Source organism: Macaca thibetana, chromosome 2 (assembly GCF_024542745.1).
Source record: "Macaca thibetana thibetana isolate TM-01 chromosome 2, ASM2454274v1, whole genome shotgun sequence".
NCBI classification, from domain to species: Eukaryota; Metazoa; Chordata; class Mammalia; order Primates; family Cercopithecidae; genus Macaca; species Macaca thibetana.
This window is the reverse complement of record NC_065579.1, coordinates 101,239,250-101,253,757: the sequence shown is the minus strand read 5'-3', so window position 1 is coordinate 101,253,757 and position 14,508 is coordinate 101,239,250. Positions and strand designations below refer to the sequence as shown.

The 14,508-nt window shown below is 43.9% G+C and overlaps 1 protein-coding gene across 3 annotated transcripts in view; it reads left to right on the top strand.

Moving 5' to 3' along the window:
* The window catches only part of SETD2 (SET domain containing 2, histone lysine methyltransferase), a 155,236-nt gene that overhangs the window by 139,565 nt on the left and 1,163 nt on the right, over positions 1 to 14,508 (top strand). For all 3 annotated transcript variants that reach the window (XM_050780541.1, XM_050780542.1, XM_050780545.1), the window contains 2 exons: positions 12,274 to 12,354; positions 14,365 to 14,466. In XM_050780541.1, coding sequence (XP_050636498.1) covers positions 12,274 to 12,354; positions 14,365 to 14,466 — 183 coding nt within the window. The remainder of the gene's footprint in view (positions 1 to 12,273; positions 12,355 to 14,364; positions 14,467 to 14,508) is intronic.

The window sequence follows — 14,508 nt, the reverse complement described above, 5'->3', positions numbered from 1 at the left end:
ATTTTTTAGTAGAGACGGGGTTTCACTGTGGTCTTGATCTCCTGACCTTGTGATCCGCCCGCCTCGGCCTCCCAAAGTGCTGGGATTACAGGCTTGAGCCACCGCGCCCGGCCGCCGAGACAGATTCTTGCTCTGTCACCCGGGCTGGAGTACAGTGGCATGATCTTGGCTCACTGCAATCTCTGCCTCCTGGGTTCAAGCAATTTTCCTGCCTCAGCCTCCTGAGTAGCTGGGATTACAGGCACCCGCCACCACGCCCGGCTAATTTTTGTATTTTTAGTAGAGACTGGGTTTCATGTTACCCAGGCTGGTCTCAAACTCCTGACCTCAGGCGATCCACCTGCCTCAGCCTCCCAAAGTGCCGGGATTATAGGTGTGAGCCACCGTGCCCAGCCTTATTATTTGTTTTTAAATTTTTATTTGTCTTTGCTTTCTTTTGGATTGATTTAGAATTTATTTCAGTATTCTGTGTTTTTTTGTTTTGTTTTTTTCCTACTGACTTAGCCATACCTCTTTATTTTATTTTATTTTTTATTTTTTTGAGCCATGGTCTCACTCTGTTTCCCAGGCTGGAGTGCGGTGGCACCATCAGGGCTCACTGTAGTCTCCACCTCCCAGGCCCACATGATCCTCCCGTCTTAGCCACCCAAGTAGCTAATTTTTGTACATTTTTGTAGAGACAGGGTCTCGTGGTGTTGGTGACCAGGCTGGTCTCAAACTTCTGGTGTCAAGCAATTTTCCTGTTGTGGCCTCCCAAAGTGCTGGGATTACAGGTGTGAGCTACCACACCTGGCCTGCTTTACTTCTTGGTGGTTGTTTTAAGACAGTGGTTCTCAAAATGTTTGGTATGGGGACCCCTAGGGTTCCTAAGACCCTTTCAAGGGAGCCACAAGGTCAAAGCTGTTTTTTTTTTTTTTTTTGAGACGGAGTCTCGCTGTGTCTCCCAGGCTGGAGTGCAGTGGCGTGATCTCGGCTCACTGCAAGCTCCGCCTCCCGGGTTCACGCCATTCTCCGGCCTCAGCCTCCCAAGTAGCTGAGACTACAGGCGCCCGCCACCACGCCCGGCTAGTTTTTTGTATTTTTAGTAGAGACGGGGTTTCACCATGTTAGCCAGGATAGTCTCGATCTCCTGATCTCGTGATCCACCCGCCTCGGCCTCCCAAAGTGCTGGGATTACAGGCTTGAGCCACCGCACCCGGCCAAAGCTGTTTTAATAATAATATGAAAACATTACATTCCTCTGTCACATTTGGTACATTCACAAATATGCCATGGAATTTTCCAGGGAGCACATGACATATTTTAATGCAGAAGGCAGTGAGACTTCAGCTATATTCTAAGTGAGTTGTTGAAAGTGATTTCCAAAATGTAAAACTGCCACTCTTAACTGAAGTGCTTTAGTTTTGGAAAACAGTTATTTTTCACAAAAAATTATATTATTGTTATATAATAGATTTGCTAATGTTATTTTAAAATAATGCTTGATTTTTTTCTCAGTTTAACTTAATTTCTAATATGAAAAATTTTGATAGCTATAACCCATATGAATAAAAGCTCTTTGCAGTCCTCAGTGTTTTAAAAGTATAAAGGGATCTTGAGACCTACACATTTGAAAAACAGTATTGTAAGGTTTACAGTATGCATATTTATCTTATCACAATCTACCATTAAGTCCTGTATTTACCCACATATTTACCATTTCCAGCACTTCATTCTCTCGTGTAGATTTGAATTTCCGTCTGGAATCGTTTTCCTTTAACCTAAAGAATTTCCTTTAACATTTCTAGTATTTCAGATCTACTGTTGATGCATTTTGTCAGCTTTTGTCTGAAGAAAGGTATTTATCTTACCACTTTTTAAAAAGTAGTGGTTTTTTTTTTTTTTTTTTTTTTTTTTTTTTTTGAGATGGAGTCTTGCTCTGTTGCCCAGGCTGGACTGCAGTGGCATGATCTCGGCTCACTGCAAGCTCCGCCTCCCGGGTTCACGCCATTCTCCTGCCTCAGCCTCCCAAGTAGCTGGGACTACTGGCGCCCACCACTATACCCGGCTAATTTTTTGTATTTTTTAGTAGAGACGGGGTTTCACTGTGTTAGCCAGGATGGTCTCGATCTCCTGACCTCGTGATCTGCCCGCCTTGGCCTCCCAGTGCTGGGATTACAGGCGTGAGCCACCGTGCCCGGCCATAGTCTTTATTTTTAAAGCAATTTTAGTTCTATTTTGGCATAGCAAAATTGAACAGGAAGTACGGAGAGTTTCCATATACCCCCTGCACATGCACAAGCTTCCCTTTCTGTCAACATCAAAGCACCAGAGTGGTACATTTGTTACAATTGATGAATCTACTATGACACATTATTACCACCCAAAGTCCATAATTTACATTAGGATCCATTCTTGGTATTGTACATTTGTGGGTTTTAACAAAGGTATTGTGTCATCTATATAGCATCATAGTAACATACAGAATAGTTTCACTGCCCTAAAAACCTTTTGAACCGCTTCTTATTCATCATGCCTTCTTTCCTCATCTCTCTTTCCCGGTTCCTGGCAACCACTGATCTCTTTACGGTCTTCATAGTTTTGCTTTTTCCAGTAGTTAGCTACAGTAGGTAGCCTTTTCAGATTGGCTTCATTCACTTAGCAATATGCATTGAGGCTTCTACCATGTCTTTTCATGGCCTGATAGCTCATTTCCTTTTAGCACTGAATGTCTGAGTGTACCGCAGTTTATTTATCATTCACTTACTGAAGGACATCTTGGTTGCTTCCAACTTTTGGCAATTATAAATAAAGCTATTAAAAACATCCATGTGCAGGTTTATTATGACAGATACTTTCAGTGGATATGGAATTCTAAATTTATATTTTTTTCCTTTCAACACTTAAAAGATGTTTCCATTTTTTAATAATAGTTTATAACAAAAATATAATTATCTTTTTCCCCCATATATCTTGATTTTGTCTTTTATAAACAGTTTTTAGTGGTTTATTATATACTTTGGTTTTGTTTTCTTTGTGTTTAATCTGCTTTGATTCTTGTACATTTTAGATTCATGATTGGTAGTTTTCATCAAATATGGAAATTTTTTCAAATATATCTTTTTATACCATTGTCCCTTTTCCTGGGACTCCAATTATATACATGTTGTTAAACCGCTTGATACTGTCTCACAGAGCACCACATCTCTGTCAAACTTTTTTCAGCTCTTTTCTCCCTATGCTTCAGTTTGCATGGTTTCTGTTGCCCTCTTTTTAAAGTTCACTGATTTACCTTCTGTATTGAATTAGCTAAGCTCATCCATTGATTCATTTTTAAATTTCAGTTATATTTTTCTGCTCTCAAATTTTAATTTGCTTATTTTTAATAGTTTTAATTACTTTTTTATTTTAAACAGTGCTCTCACTTCATTGTATTTTTCATTTTTCATTTTATTTTATTCTTTTTTCGAGACAGGGTCTCACTGTGTTGTCCAGGCTGGAGTTCGGTGGTGCGATATCAGCTCACTGCAACCTCCGCTTCCCAGGTTTAAGCGATTCTCCTGCCTCAGCCTCCCGAGTAGCTGGGATTACAGGCGCCTGCTACCAAGCCCAGCTAATTTTTGTATTTTTATGGGGTTTTGCCCTGTTGGCCAGGCTAGTCTCAATCTCCTGACCTCAATTGATCTGCCCATCTGGGCTTCCCAAAGTGCTGGGATTACAGGCGTGTGCCATTGCACCCGGCCATTTTTACTTAATTTAAATGTCTGCTTTTTGTAGTCAAGTCCCAGAATAAAATGTTATTTTTAGGAATATGTTTAACTGAAAAACTGCATTTAAGTGTAGGCATTTAAGCAAACTAACTTTGCATGATAAAGCCCCTATCAAGTATCTCATACTTAAGCAGGTACCTCCAAATCATAGTTTGTAGCTTTATTGTAGCTTTTTTCAAAATACATTTTATACCATGTGTTCCCCCAGGAAATCCCTGGTATCTTCCTGTCAGGTTAAAGAGACAAGAAACACAATAGGACAGTGATTATATTTTTAAGTATTAGAGTGGTTAGAGTCCCAGGTATTCTATATGCAGACCACTATACTCATATTTGTGTTTTATTTTTTATTTTGTTTTGTTTTATATTTGTATGTTTTAATAAGTTTCTGGTCCAAAGGCTTACATTTTTATAGAAGCTACAGTTTTAGTTCCACGACCAGATAAAGACAGGGCAGCCCTGTGATCTACAAGATTGAAGGGTAGCTGGACGCAGTGGCTCACACCTCCATAATCCTAACACCTTGGGATGCCAAAGCAAAACTATTATAAAAATTTTTTAAAAAATTAGCCAGGCATTTTGGTGCACATGCGTAGTCCCAGCTGTTTGGGGGGCTGAGGTGGGAGAATCACCCAAGCCCCAGAGGTCGAGGCTACAGTGAGCCAAGATCATGCCACTGCACTCCAGCCTGGTGACAGAGTGAGACATTGTCTCCAAAAGAAAAATACAAATAAAAGTTTGGGGGAGTTTGATAGCTCAGGGTTAGAACCATTTCTTGGTGACACTGAGATGGTCGAGCTGGTCTACAACAAATCTATGTGAGGGGAAATTGGAAGTGTTGGTTGTCTTCATGGCCCCAAAGTCCTCTGCCCTGTGCACTGCAGTGTGGCCATACTCCTGCCCCGTGGTCAGGTAGGGCATGCTCAGCCAGTAGTGGTTCTCCAGATGACCAATCTACTGCCACCAGGAATGGTACTGTGGTTGGGGAGGGCAGTCAGGAACATGGTGCCACCTGTGCTTGTCTGTCCCTTTGGCCCAGTAGTTTTAATTTCTTCACTGTGTTCATGTTTTCTTTCATAACTGTGAAGATTTATAATAACTTTTAAATAATCGCCTGCTATTTTCAGTTGAACACTGGACATTGTGACTGTTACATTGTTGAGTTTCAAAATTTTGTTACTTTCCATTAAAGAATGTTGAGTTTGTTCTGATAGTCAAGTTACTTGTGGATCACCTTGATTTTTTAGAGGCTGTTCTTTTTTTTTTTTTTTTTTTTTTTTTTGAGACAGAGTCTCGCTCTGTAGCCCAGGCTGGAGTGCAGTGGCCGGATCTCAGCTCACTGCAAGCTCTGCCTCCCGGGTTCACGCCATTCTCCGGCCTCAGCCTCCTGAGTAGCTGGGACTACAGGCGCCCGCCACCTCGCCCGGCTAGTTTTTTTTATTTCTTAGTAGAGACGGGGTTTCACCGTGTTAGCCAGGATGGTCTCGATCTCCTGACCTCGTGATCCACCCGTCTCGGCCTCCCAAAGTGCTGGGATTACAGGCTTAAGCCACCGCGCCCGGCCTAGAGGCTGTTCTTAATCTTTGTTGGGTTGAGTGAAGAGTAATTTTTTCTGTAGGGTATCTCCTAAATCATCGCCTGTCTGAGATCTCCATTGAATGCCACAGGTTATCTAATGGAGATCTCTTCACTTTAGCTGGTGGAAGCTCACATGTTTCCCAGCCTTCTGTGAGCTCTGCGAATTGTTAGCTTACCTCATTTTGTCCCTTGTCTTAGGATCATAGTTTAGTGCTGCTTAATGTCCAGTGTGTGCAAACTGCCTTTTTCATGTATTTTGTCTAGTTTTCCAATTTTTAACTCTGAGAGGGCTAATTCATTTGACAGTTAATCTGTCATGACCAGAAGCACAAGTCTGGACAAGCTTTTTTTTTTTTTTTTTTTTTTTTTTAAAAGCATCCTGGCTAACATGGTGAAACCCTGACTCTACCAAAAAAAAAAAAAAAAATACAGGCCGGGCGCAGTGGCTCAAGCCTGTAATCCCAGCACTTTGGGAGGCCGAGACGGGTGGATCACGAGGTCAGGAGATCGAGACCATCCTGGCTAACACGGTGAAACCCCGTCTCTACTAAAAAAAAATACAAAAAACTAGCCGGGCGTGGTGGCGGGCACCTGTAGTCCCAGCTACTTGGGAGGCTGAGGCAGGAGAATGGCATGAACCCGGGAGGCGGAGCTTTCAGTGAGCTGAGAACCGGCCACTGCACTCTAGCCTGGGCGACAGAGTGAGACTCCATCTCAAAAAAAAAAAAAAAAAAAATTATCTGGGCGTGGCGATGGCCACCTGTAGTTCCAGGTACTTGGAAGGCTGAGGCAGGAGAATGAGGTGAACCAGGGAGGCAGAGGTTGCAGTGAGCCAAGATCACGCCATTGCACTCCAGCCTGGGCAACAAGAGCGAGACTGTCTCAAAAAAAAAAAAAAAAAAAAAAAAACACACACCAGCAGCAGCAATATTGACACAATAAACCTAGTATAAAATCTAGTTGCTTTAGATTTACAATTTAATAGCTTTTAGTAAATTTACCAAATTATGCAGCCATTACCATAATCTGGTTTTAGAACATTTTCCTCTTCCCAGTAAGACCTCTCATACCCATTTGCAGTTACTTCCTAGCCCAGGCACTAATCCTTTTTTTTTTTTTTTTATTTTTGAGATGGAGTCTCGCTCTATCTCAAAATGAGACTAAACATTGTAAGACTGTTCCTTTTCTCTTTTCTGTCCACTGTTGTTCCCTTCATTGTCTTGTACTCACCATCAAGATAAGTGTAAAGTGGTGGTAAGTGTAAAGTGTAAAATCAAATCTTCCCTTTGAGCACCTCTGACCTGAATTATTACTACTTGCACAATTGAGGCAGCAGTAAATAAACTGGCTTTTAATTAACAGTCATAAGGTATAGTAGATCTCCTCTAACTATGTTATGTTAAAATAGTAGTTTTAGAGTATTTGTTGCATTGAGGGAGTTGCAGAGAAGTGGCATCAAGAGCCAATGTATTTTTCAAACAGGGTCTTGCTCTGTCGCCCAGGCTGGAGTGCAGTGGTGTGATCTCGTCTCAATGCAGCCTTTGCCTCCTGGGTTCAAGCATTTCGCATGCCTCAGCCTCCCAGTTAGCTGGGATTACAGGCGTGCACCACCAGGCCCAGCTAATTTGTTTGTTTGTTTGTTTTGAGAAGGAGTTTCACTCTGTCACCTAGGCTGGAGTGCCATGGCGCAATCTCGGCTCACTGCAACCTCTGCCTCCCAGGTTCAAGCAATTCTGCTGCCTCAGCCTCCTGAGTAGCTGGGATTACAGGCACCCGCCACCATACCTGGCTAATTTTTTGTATTTTTATTAGAGACAGAGTTTCACCGTGTTAGCCAGGCTGGTCTTGGTCTTCTGACCTCGTGATCCGTGCACCTCAGCCTCCCAAAGTGCTGGGATTATAGGCGTGAGTCATCACGCCTGGCCCTTTTGTATTTTGTTTTTTTGGTTTTTTTTTTTGAGACGGAGTCTCGCTCTGTCGCCCAGGCTGGAGTGCAGTGGCCGGATCTCAGCTCACTGCAAGCTCCGCCTCCCGGGTTCACGCCATTCTCCTGCCTCAGCCTCCCCAGTAGCTGGGACTACAGGCGCCCGCCACCTCGCCCGGCTAGTTTTTTGTATTTTTTTTTTAGTAGAGACGGGGTTTCACCGTGTTAGCCAGGATGGTCTCGATCTCCTGACCTCGTGATCCGCCCGTCTCGGCCTCCCAAAGTGCTGGGATTACAGGCTTGAGCCACCGCGCCCGGCCCCTTTTGTATTTTTAGTAGAGATGGGGTTTTGCTTTTTTGGCCAGGCTGATGTCGAACTCCTGATCTCACGTGATCTGCTCGCCTTGGCCTCCCAAAGTGCTGGGATTATAGGCCTGAGCCACCACGTCCAGCCTATATAAAATTTGTTTAAGAAATAAATAATGTTGAAAATTTCCCATCTTGCCGGGCGCGGTGGCTCAAGCCTGTAATCCCAGCACTTTGGGAGGCCGAGACGGGCGGATCACAAGGTCAGGAGATCGAGACCATCCTGGCTGACACGGTGAAACCCCGTCTCTACTAAAAAATACAAAAAACTAGCCGGGCGAGGTGGCGGGCGCCTGTAATCCCAGCTACTCGGGAGGCTGAGGCAGGAGAATGGCATAAACCCGGGAGGCGGAGCTTGCAGTGAGCTGAGATCCGGCCACTGCACTCCAGCCTGGGCGGCAGAGCGAGACTCCGTCTCAAAAAAAAAAAAAAAAGAAAATTTCCCATCTTGAGAGAGGGACATAGGCATCCAGATTCCTGAAGCCTAAAGGATCCCAAGTAAAATCAACCAAAAGAAGAATACCTTGAGACACATTACAGTTGTCACACTGTATCCATAGGGGATTGATTTCAAGACATCCCATCATGGATGCCAAAGTCTAAGGATGCTCAAGTCCCTTATAAAAGGGCATAGTGTTTGTATGTCACCTACACACGTCCTCCCATATGCTGTAAATCACCTCTGTGTTGCGTATAATACCCAATACAATGTAAATGCTATGTAAATAATGGTTATACTGTATTGGGGTTTTTTATAATCAGTTCTTGTTTGTATTATTTTTATTGTATTTTTAAAATATTTTCTATCCATGGCTGCCCTATGGATGCAGAACATCAATTGTACTAAGTTTTTACTATTTTCAAAGATCTTAACCTTTTAAAAAGTAACATGCACAGGTTCATGTGCTGCAGAGCTTAGGTTGAATTGTGTGTATAGTGTTTATGATGACTCAGCTTCTTCTCCTGCTTCTGGATTCATGCTGCCACAAAAGATGTAGTTCCTTAGTGGATGATTTACGTTTTATGTTCTAAACAGATTTTTTTTTTTTTTTTTTGAGACGGAGTATCCCTCTGTCACCCAGGCTGGAGTGCAGTGGCCTGATCTCGGCTCACTACAGACTCCGCCTCCCAGGTTAAAGCGATTCTCCTGCCGCAGCCTCCTGAGTAGCTGGGATTACAGGTGCCCACCACCGCACCTGGCTAACTTTTGTTTTTTTTTTTTTTTTTTTTTTTTTTTTTTGAGACGGAGTCTCGCTCTGTCGCCCAGGCTGGAGTGCAGTGGCCAGATCTCAGCTCACTGCAAGCTCCGCCTCCTGCCATTCTCCTGCCTCAGCCTCCCGAGTAGCTGGGACCACAGGCGCCGCCACCTCGCCCGGCTAATTTGTGTTTTTAGTAGAGACGGGGTTTCGCCGTGTTAGCCAGGATGGTCTCGATCTCCTGACCTTGTGATCCGCCCATCTCGGCCTCCCAAAGTGCTGGGATTACAGGCTTGAGCCACCGCGCCCGGCCTAACTTTTGTATTTTTTAGTAGAGATGGGGTTTCATCATCTTGGCCAGGCTGGTCTTGAACTCCTGATCTCATGATCCACCCGCCTCAGCCTCCCAAAATGGTAGGATTACAGGCATGAGCCACTGCGCCCAGCCCTCTAAACAGTAATTAAATACAGAGAGAGAGAAGCATTAGCTGAGTATGTCCTGCTCTGCCTTTGTCAGGACTCATTTCTGCAACTCAAGCCATACCCTCTTGGTTCCAAGTCACATGGGCTTTGTGACATAGTCATGTCAATATTTATAATAAAGGATGATTCTATTGTGTTACACAGCCTGTGTATGGTTGGTTACCAGAACTGCCCAATAAGCTTAAGGCCATTGCCAACTAATCCAGAAGGGCTCAAGCTTCACCTTGGGTAATATAAAGGTACTCAGGCCTGCCTTGTCATAATCAGAACAGATTTCCTAGGAATCCAGATGTGCCACAGATGAAGGCTGACAGCAGGGTCATCTTCTAAAGGCAGTAAGCTCTGGCTTTCTACCAGGCCCTTTGCCTGCTCATTTCATTGTGTACTCGTAACTGTCCACTGCCTCACATAGATTTCCACCAGAAACTTTGCCTGATACTCTGTATAAGCCAAAATAGAGAAAAGGCAAACTGATTATTGTTTATTGCTGAGGATCTGGAAGCACTTCGCTTTTTTATGTATCAAAGCCCCCACCCTGTTCTCTGGTGGTTTCCTTAAAAGTGCTTTTTTTCTTTTTGGAGACAGCGTTTTGCTTTGTTGCCCAGGCTGGAGTGCAGTAGCATGATCACAGCTCACTGCAGCCTCAACCTCCTAGGCTGACACAATTCTCCAACCTCAACCTCCCAAGTAACTGGGACCACGGGCACAGCCACCATGCCCAGCTAATTTTTAAATTTTTTTATGGAGACGCTGGTCTTGAATTCCTGGGCTCAAGCGATCTCCCCATCTTGGCCTCCCAAAGTGCTGGAATTACAGGCATGAGTCACTGCGCCCCACCTGCTAATTTTTTTTCTTTTTTTGGAGACAGAAACGCTCTGTCTCCATTTTGGCCAGGATGGTCTTGATCTCTTGACCTCGTGATACACCTGCCTCGGCCTCCCAAAGTGCTAGGATTACAGGCGTGAGCCACCGCGCCCAGCCTTACCTGCTAAATTTTTAAATGGGACTTTTTTGGAGTGGGGGGTCCTAAGGTTGTTTATGTCAATAACAAGTGCTATCCTCAACTCTGACTCTGGTTACTTTGCTTGGCCTTGGATTTGAGTAAATGTTAGTCAGTTTCTGAAATTATTTCCCATGCCATTTGCAAACCACAGACCATGAAGAGAGGGTTTCGTGAATTTCAGTACTCTCAAGAGTATTTCATTTTGGTTCATGATTTCCATGATGTAAGTCTGGAGACCCCTCATTTTATTTCCTTTCTTGATCCCAATTGCTCGGCACTCAGGAGGACCAAGAAAGCTCCTAGACAGAGCTCAGTGGATTGTATTCTATAACTGTTTTTAAAGGCCACCCCACTGCCAACCTCACCAACTCAGGGATTAAATTATAAATCTATTAACAATGCTTTGGGTTCATTTAGCTTTGTGAATGCATACCCTATCCAGAGTGAAACAGGACATTTCTATTTACATAGTACCCTCACTTAGAGCCTGGCTTCTTCCATAAGACCCAGATCTTTGAGATAGCTGTCAGACCTGCAGGGGCTTTCTGTACTCATTTCTGTTGCTGCTCACCTCTGAGAGCTACAAGAGAACAGCTAGGGATGTGTTGAAGTTTCAAATAATTCTTGATCCCTTACTACCTAAGGTCTTACTGTGGAGCATACTCATACCCTGTACAACTGGGAAAAAAATAAAATCCCAAAGCAAAACACTTGAAAATAGACTTAACTTATATTAATAGTATTATTTTTGCTTAATTTTGTTTTCTTAAAAAGACAAATTGGATCTTTATGTTCGTTTTACTCTACCCCCTAATCTCCCCATACAGCTACATGAAGAAATTGGAAAAATGGAAAATACGTAAAGCTTTTATGACACAGCAGAGAAAGCTGATTTGTAACAACCTAAAGCCAAGGGAGTGCCACCTTTCTCTGGAGCTAGTCCAGCTGCTTTAGAACCAGAGCCTTCATATTGTTTATGGAAATGGAAGAAACAGAACCAGGAGATGGGTGGGGAGCAGGAAAATTATTCTGCCCTGTGCCCCTAACAAAAAAGCGTGAAGTACCTATAATATCAACTCTAGCTTCTAGATCCATTATGAAGTAACTTATATTTGGAGGGGAATACTCATAATTATTATTTTCAATGGAAAAGCACATTTACTGGGAAGGGGCCTGATGGCTAGTGGTGGGCAAAGGTTTGGGGAGATGGCCTGCATGACAGGTACTCTGAATAGCAGAGCTTCCAACTCATCACCTCCTGGTGCAGTACCTAGTTAGAGGGAAGTTGGAAGCCTCCCTCTAGCAGTGCTGGAAGGAATGTTCCTGGGTTTGTCATTATCTTGCCAGCTGGGGACACAGAGTATCTTCTGTGTCATTGTCTACTTATCTGTTCACTGGCTTTGATGACCCTCATCACCTGCCCCCTAATATTGTGATAATTCCTTAATCTTTCTGTTCCTAAACTGAAGGTACCAACCTGCAAGGAGCCTCTCTTGCATCCTCAGACTGTCTTCTACAGTCTAGCCAACTTCACCTTTGGAGGAAAGGTGATGAGTATTTAAGAGTCTTCAGAACAGAGTGTTTTGCCTCTCTCCTGGAATCCTAGAATGTCAGAGGTGGGAGAGATGGAGCTTGTTTTGTGCAGGCCTCGCTTGATAGTTCAGGGAGCTGAACCCAGAACAGGGTCATGAGTGACTCTGAAATGTGTGGCTATATCAAAGTTGTAGCTTTGACTTAGGGTAGAGAATTGGAACTTAACTTATAAGAAGGAGAACCAAACCATATAACAGGATTTGAAACATAATAGCCAGGTTGACTCCAGGCCTTGTACCTGAGTCAGGGCCTCTAAATGGATTCTAATACCAAGAATCAGGTATCCCTGCTAGGGGAAAGAAAGGAGGGTTCTGGGACAGTAGGGCGTCACTAAACTGACTTCTCATACCAGCACTGCTGTGTTTTCTCCTCCATTTTTAGACTTCGAAAAAGCCCAAGACAGCAGAAGCAGACACCTCCAGTGAACTAGCAAAGAAAAGCAAAGAAGTATTCAGAAAAGAGGTAAGGTTTGGTGGATGTAAGCACTAAGCACCTCAGGCTTAAATCTGAACCCTTTCCTTTCTTGTCCTAAGTATGTCGAATATCTCTCTTGCCCCAAGATAGGCAGGAACACAAGGTGTTCCTTGTGTGTGTGTGCCTTGCTGAAGTGCTGCTTTTCCCACTGAAAACTCCTCAGCCATCTTTTCTTGGCTTGACAGGAGCCAAGTCTCAGACCACATTTGCTTGTTTGACTGTTGGCCTTCTGTAGCATCTATGGCAAAAGAAAGCTGTATGTAGTGGTAGGCTGCCTTGTCTTTGGGTATTCCTCTTGCCTCTATGATTTGACTTAGTTGTTATGTGAAAGAGGTGTGGCCTTTTTCAACTGGTTAAGCATTGACTCATTTCAACTGGTTACCCATTGACTCATTTTGTCCCCACAACAGCCCTTGAGGTAGGCAAGACAGATTGCCTTTCCTCTTATTCAGGTGAAAGAACTCAAGGTTCAGAGAAGGCAAGTTCTAGACAAAAGATTTGAACTCAGGCCTTCTGTCTCAAAGTCCACTTCTGTTTCTGTAATATCTCATTTGGTAGCTGCCTAATTTTCCAGGGCTTGGGAGAATGCTGCTCCTCTTTATGCTACCAGAAGTGTGTCTTACCAGCCTCAAGACGCTAAACTTGTCTGCCTCATAGCATCTAGATTCTCAACTCCAGTCTTCATTCATTGAAGGGGCTTGTAGTGTTTTGGAAGAAACAGACCTGTAAATAAGTAACGGCAGCTGTGTGAAAATTTTGCCATATTAGGGCTGGGAGTCACAATCCAGGCTGTCAGGAAGGGCGCTTGAATCAGGGGTAGGAATTGGCCAGATGGATCAGCAGGGGACCTAACTTATGTCAATAGAATGTAGAGAGGCAAGAGAGCATCTTCCCTTCCAGGGAGTTGTAAGTGGCCCGATGGGCTATAGCACAAGGTATGGGAGGGCTGTTGAAAATGAGGTGGAATGGTATTGTGCTTCTTCCTATAGGAACTATGTGTCTGTGGGTTATCGGGAACCATTGCAGGATTTTAAGCAGGGGATAATGAAATCCCTGTCTGTGTTTGAGGGGATAGACTGAAGGAAGAGAGTTTGGAGGCCAGGAAACCCCAGAAAAACCTTGAGTTAAAAGGCTTATCCAGGGATAAAGTTCAGTTTCTTATGATCCCTTTGTGAACATATTGGTATTTCAGCTCATTCAACCAGCAGCTGTTTCTTTAGTGCCTACCCTTGTGATATATAGCCTTGTTCTTTGAACACCTGAAGGCTCACTGAATTTTAGTCATGGGTAGACCTTGTTCAGAGTGCTCTCTGATGAAATAGCTGTGACTGGCCTCTTTATTCTCTTTGTCCTCTGTGATCTTAGCACCACAAATACCTCTGAAGGTCCTATTCCTAGAGTGTTTGGGAGCACCTGGGTAGGACAGACCATACTTAGACAGCCCAGGGAGGACATAGTAAGTGGTGGAATGAAAATGATTCTGCCCAGGTTTTCCTTTGCTGGCTGTCATATCATGCTTGATCTGCTTCACATGCTGTGGTATGACCACTTAAAGAATCTGAGTACCCTTCAATGACAAAATTCCTGTGGTTCCTGGGGTTGCTAAGCCTCACAGAAGCTCTGGAACACCTGCTGTGCCCTGCCTTGCCTCTAGGGCCCAGAGAACCTAGCTACTGTCTTTATGCTGAGGACACAAAATTCATTGGCTGAAACCTGGGGCTGCTGAAGGAGTCGACATTGAAGTCATGCTGTTGAGTCCCTCCAGCCTCCTTTAAGCCTTGCTTAGTCCATCCAGGGGAGCTCTTTCCCTCTCAGGCTGAGCCCGTATCCTTTTTTCAGATCTTACTGGCTTACTAGTATTCCACTGTCCAAACCAGCCAACCTGAGGGAGAAAGGATTGGCTGGCTTTACTCACTACCTTTTCTAGTTATTTCCTCAGTACAACTCCTCACCCTCTCTGGACTGTTGAGCAATGTGTTCTTTTTTCTTTGCCTGCAGATGTCCCAGTTCATCGTCCAGTGCCTGAACCCTTACCGGAAACCTGACTGTAAAGTGGGAAGAATTACCACAACTGAAGACTTTAAACATCTGGCTCGCAAGGTACTCCCCTTGCTTTTGGTAGCCCACCAGGCAACGTTCTGG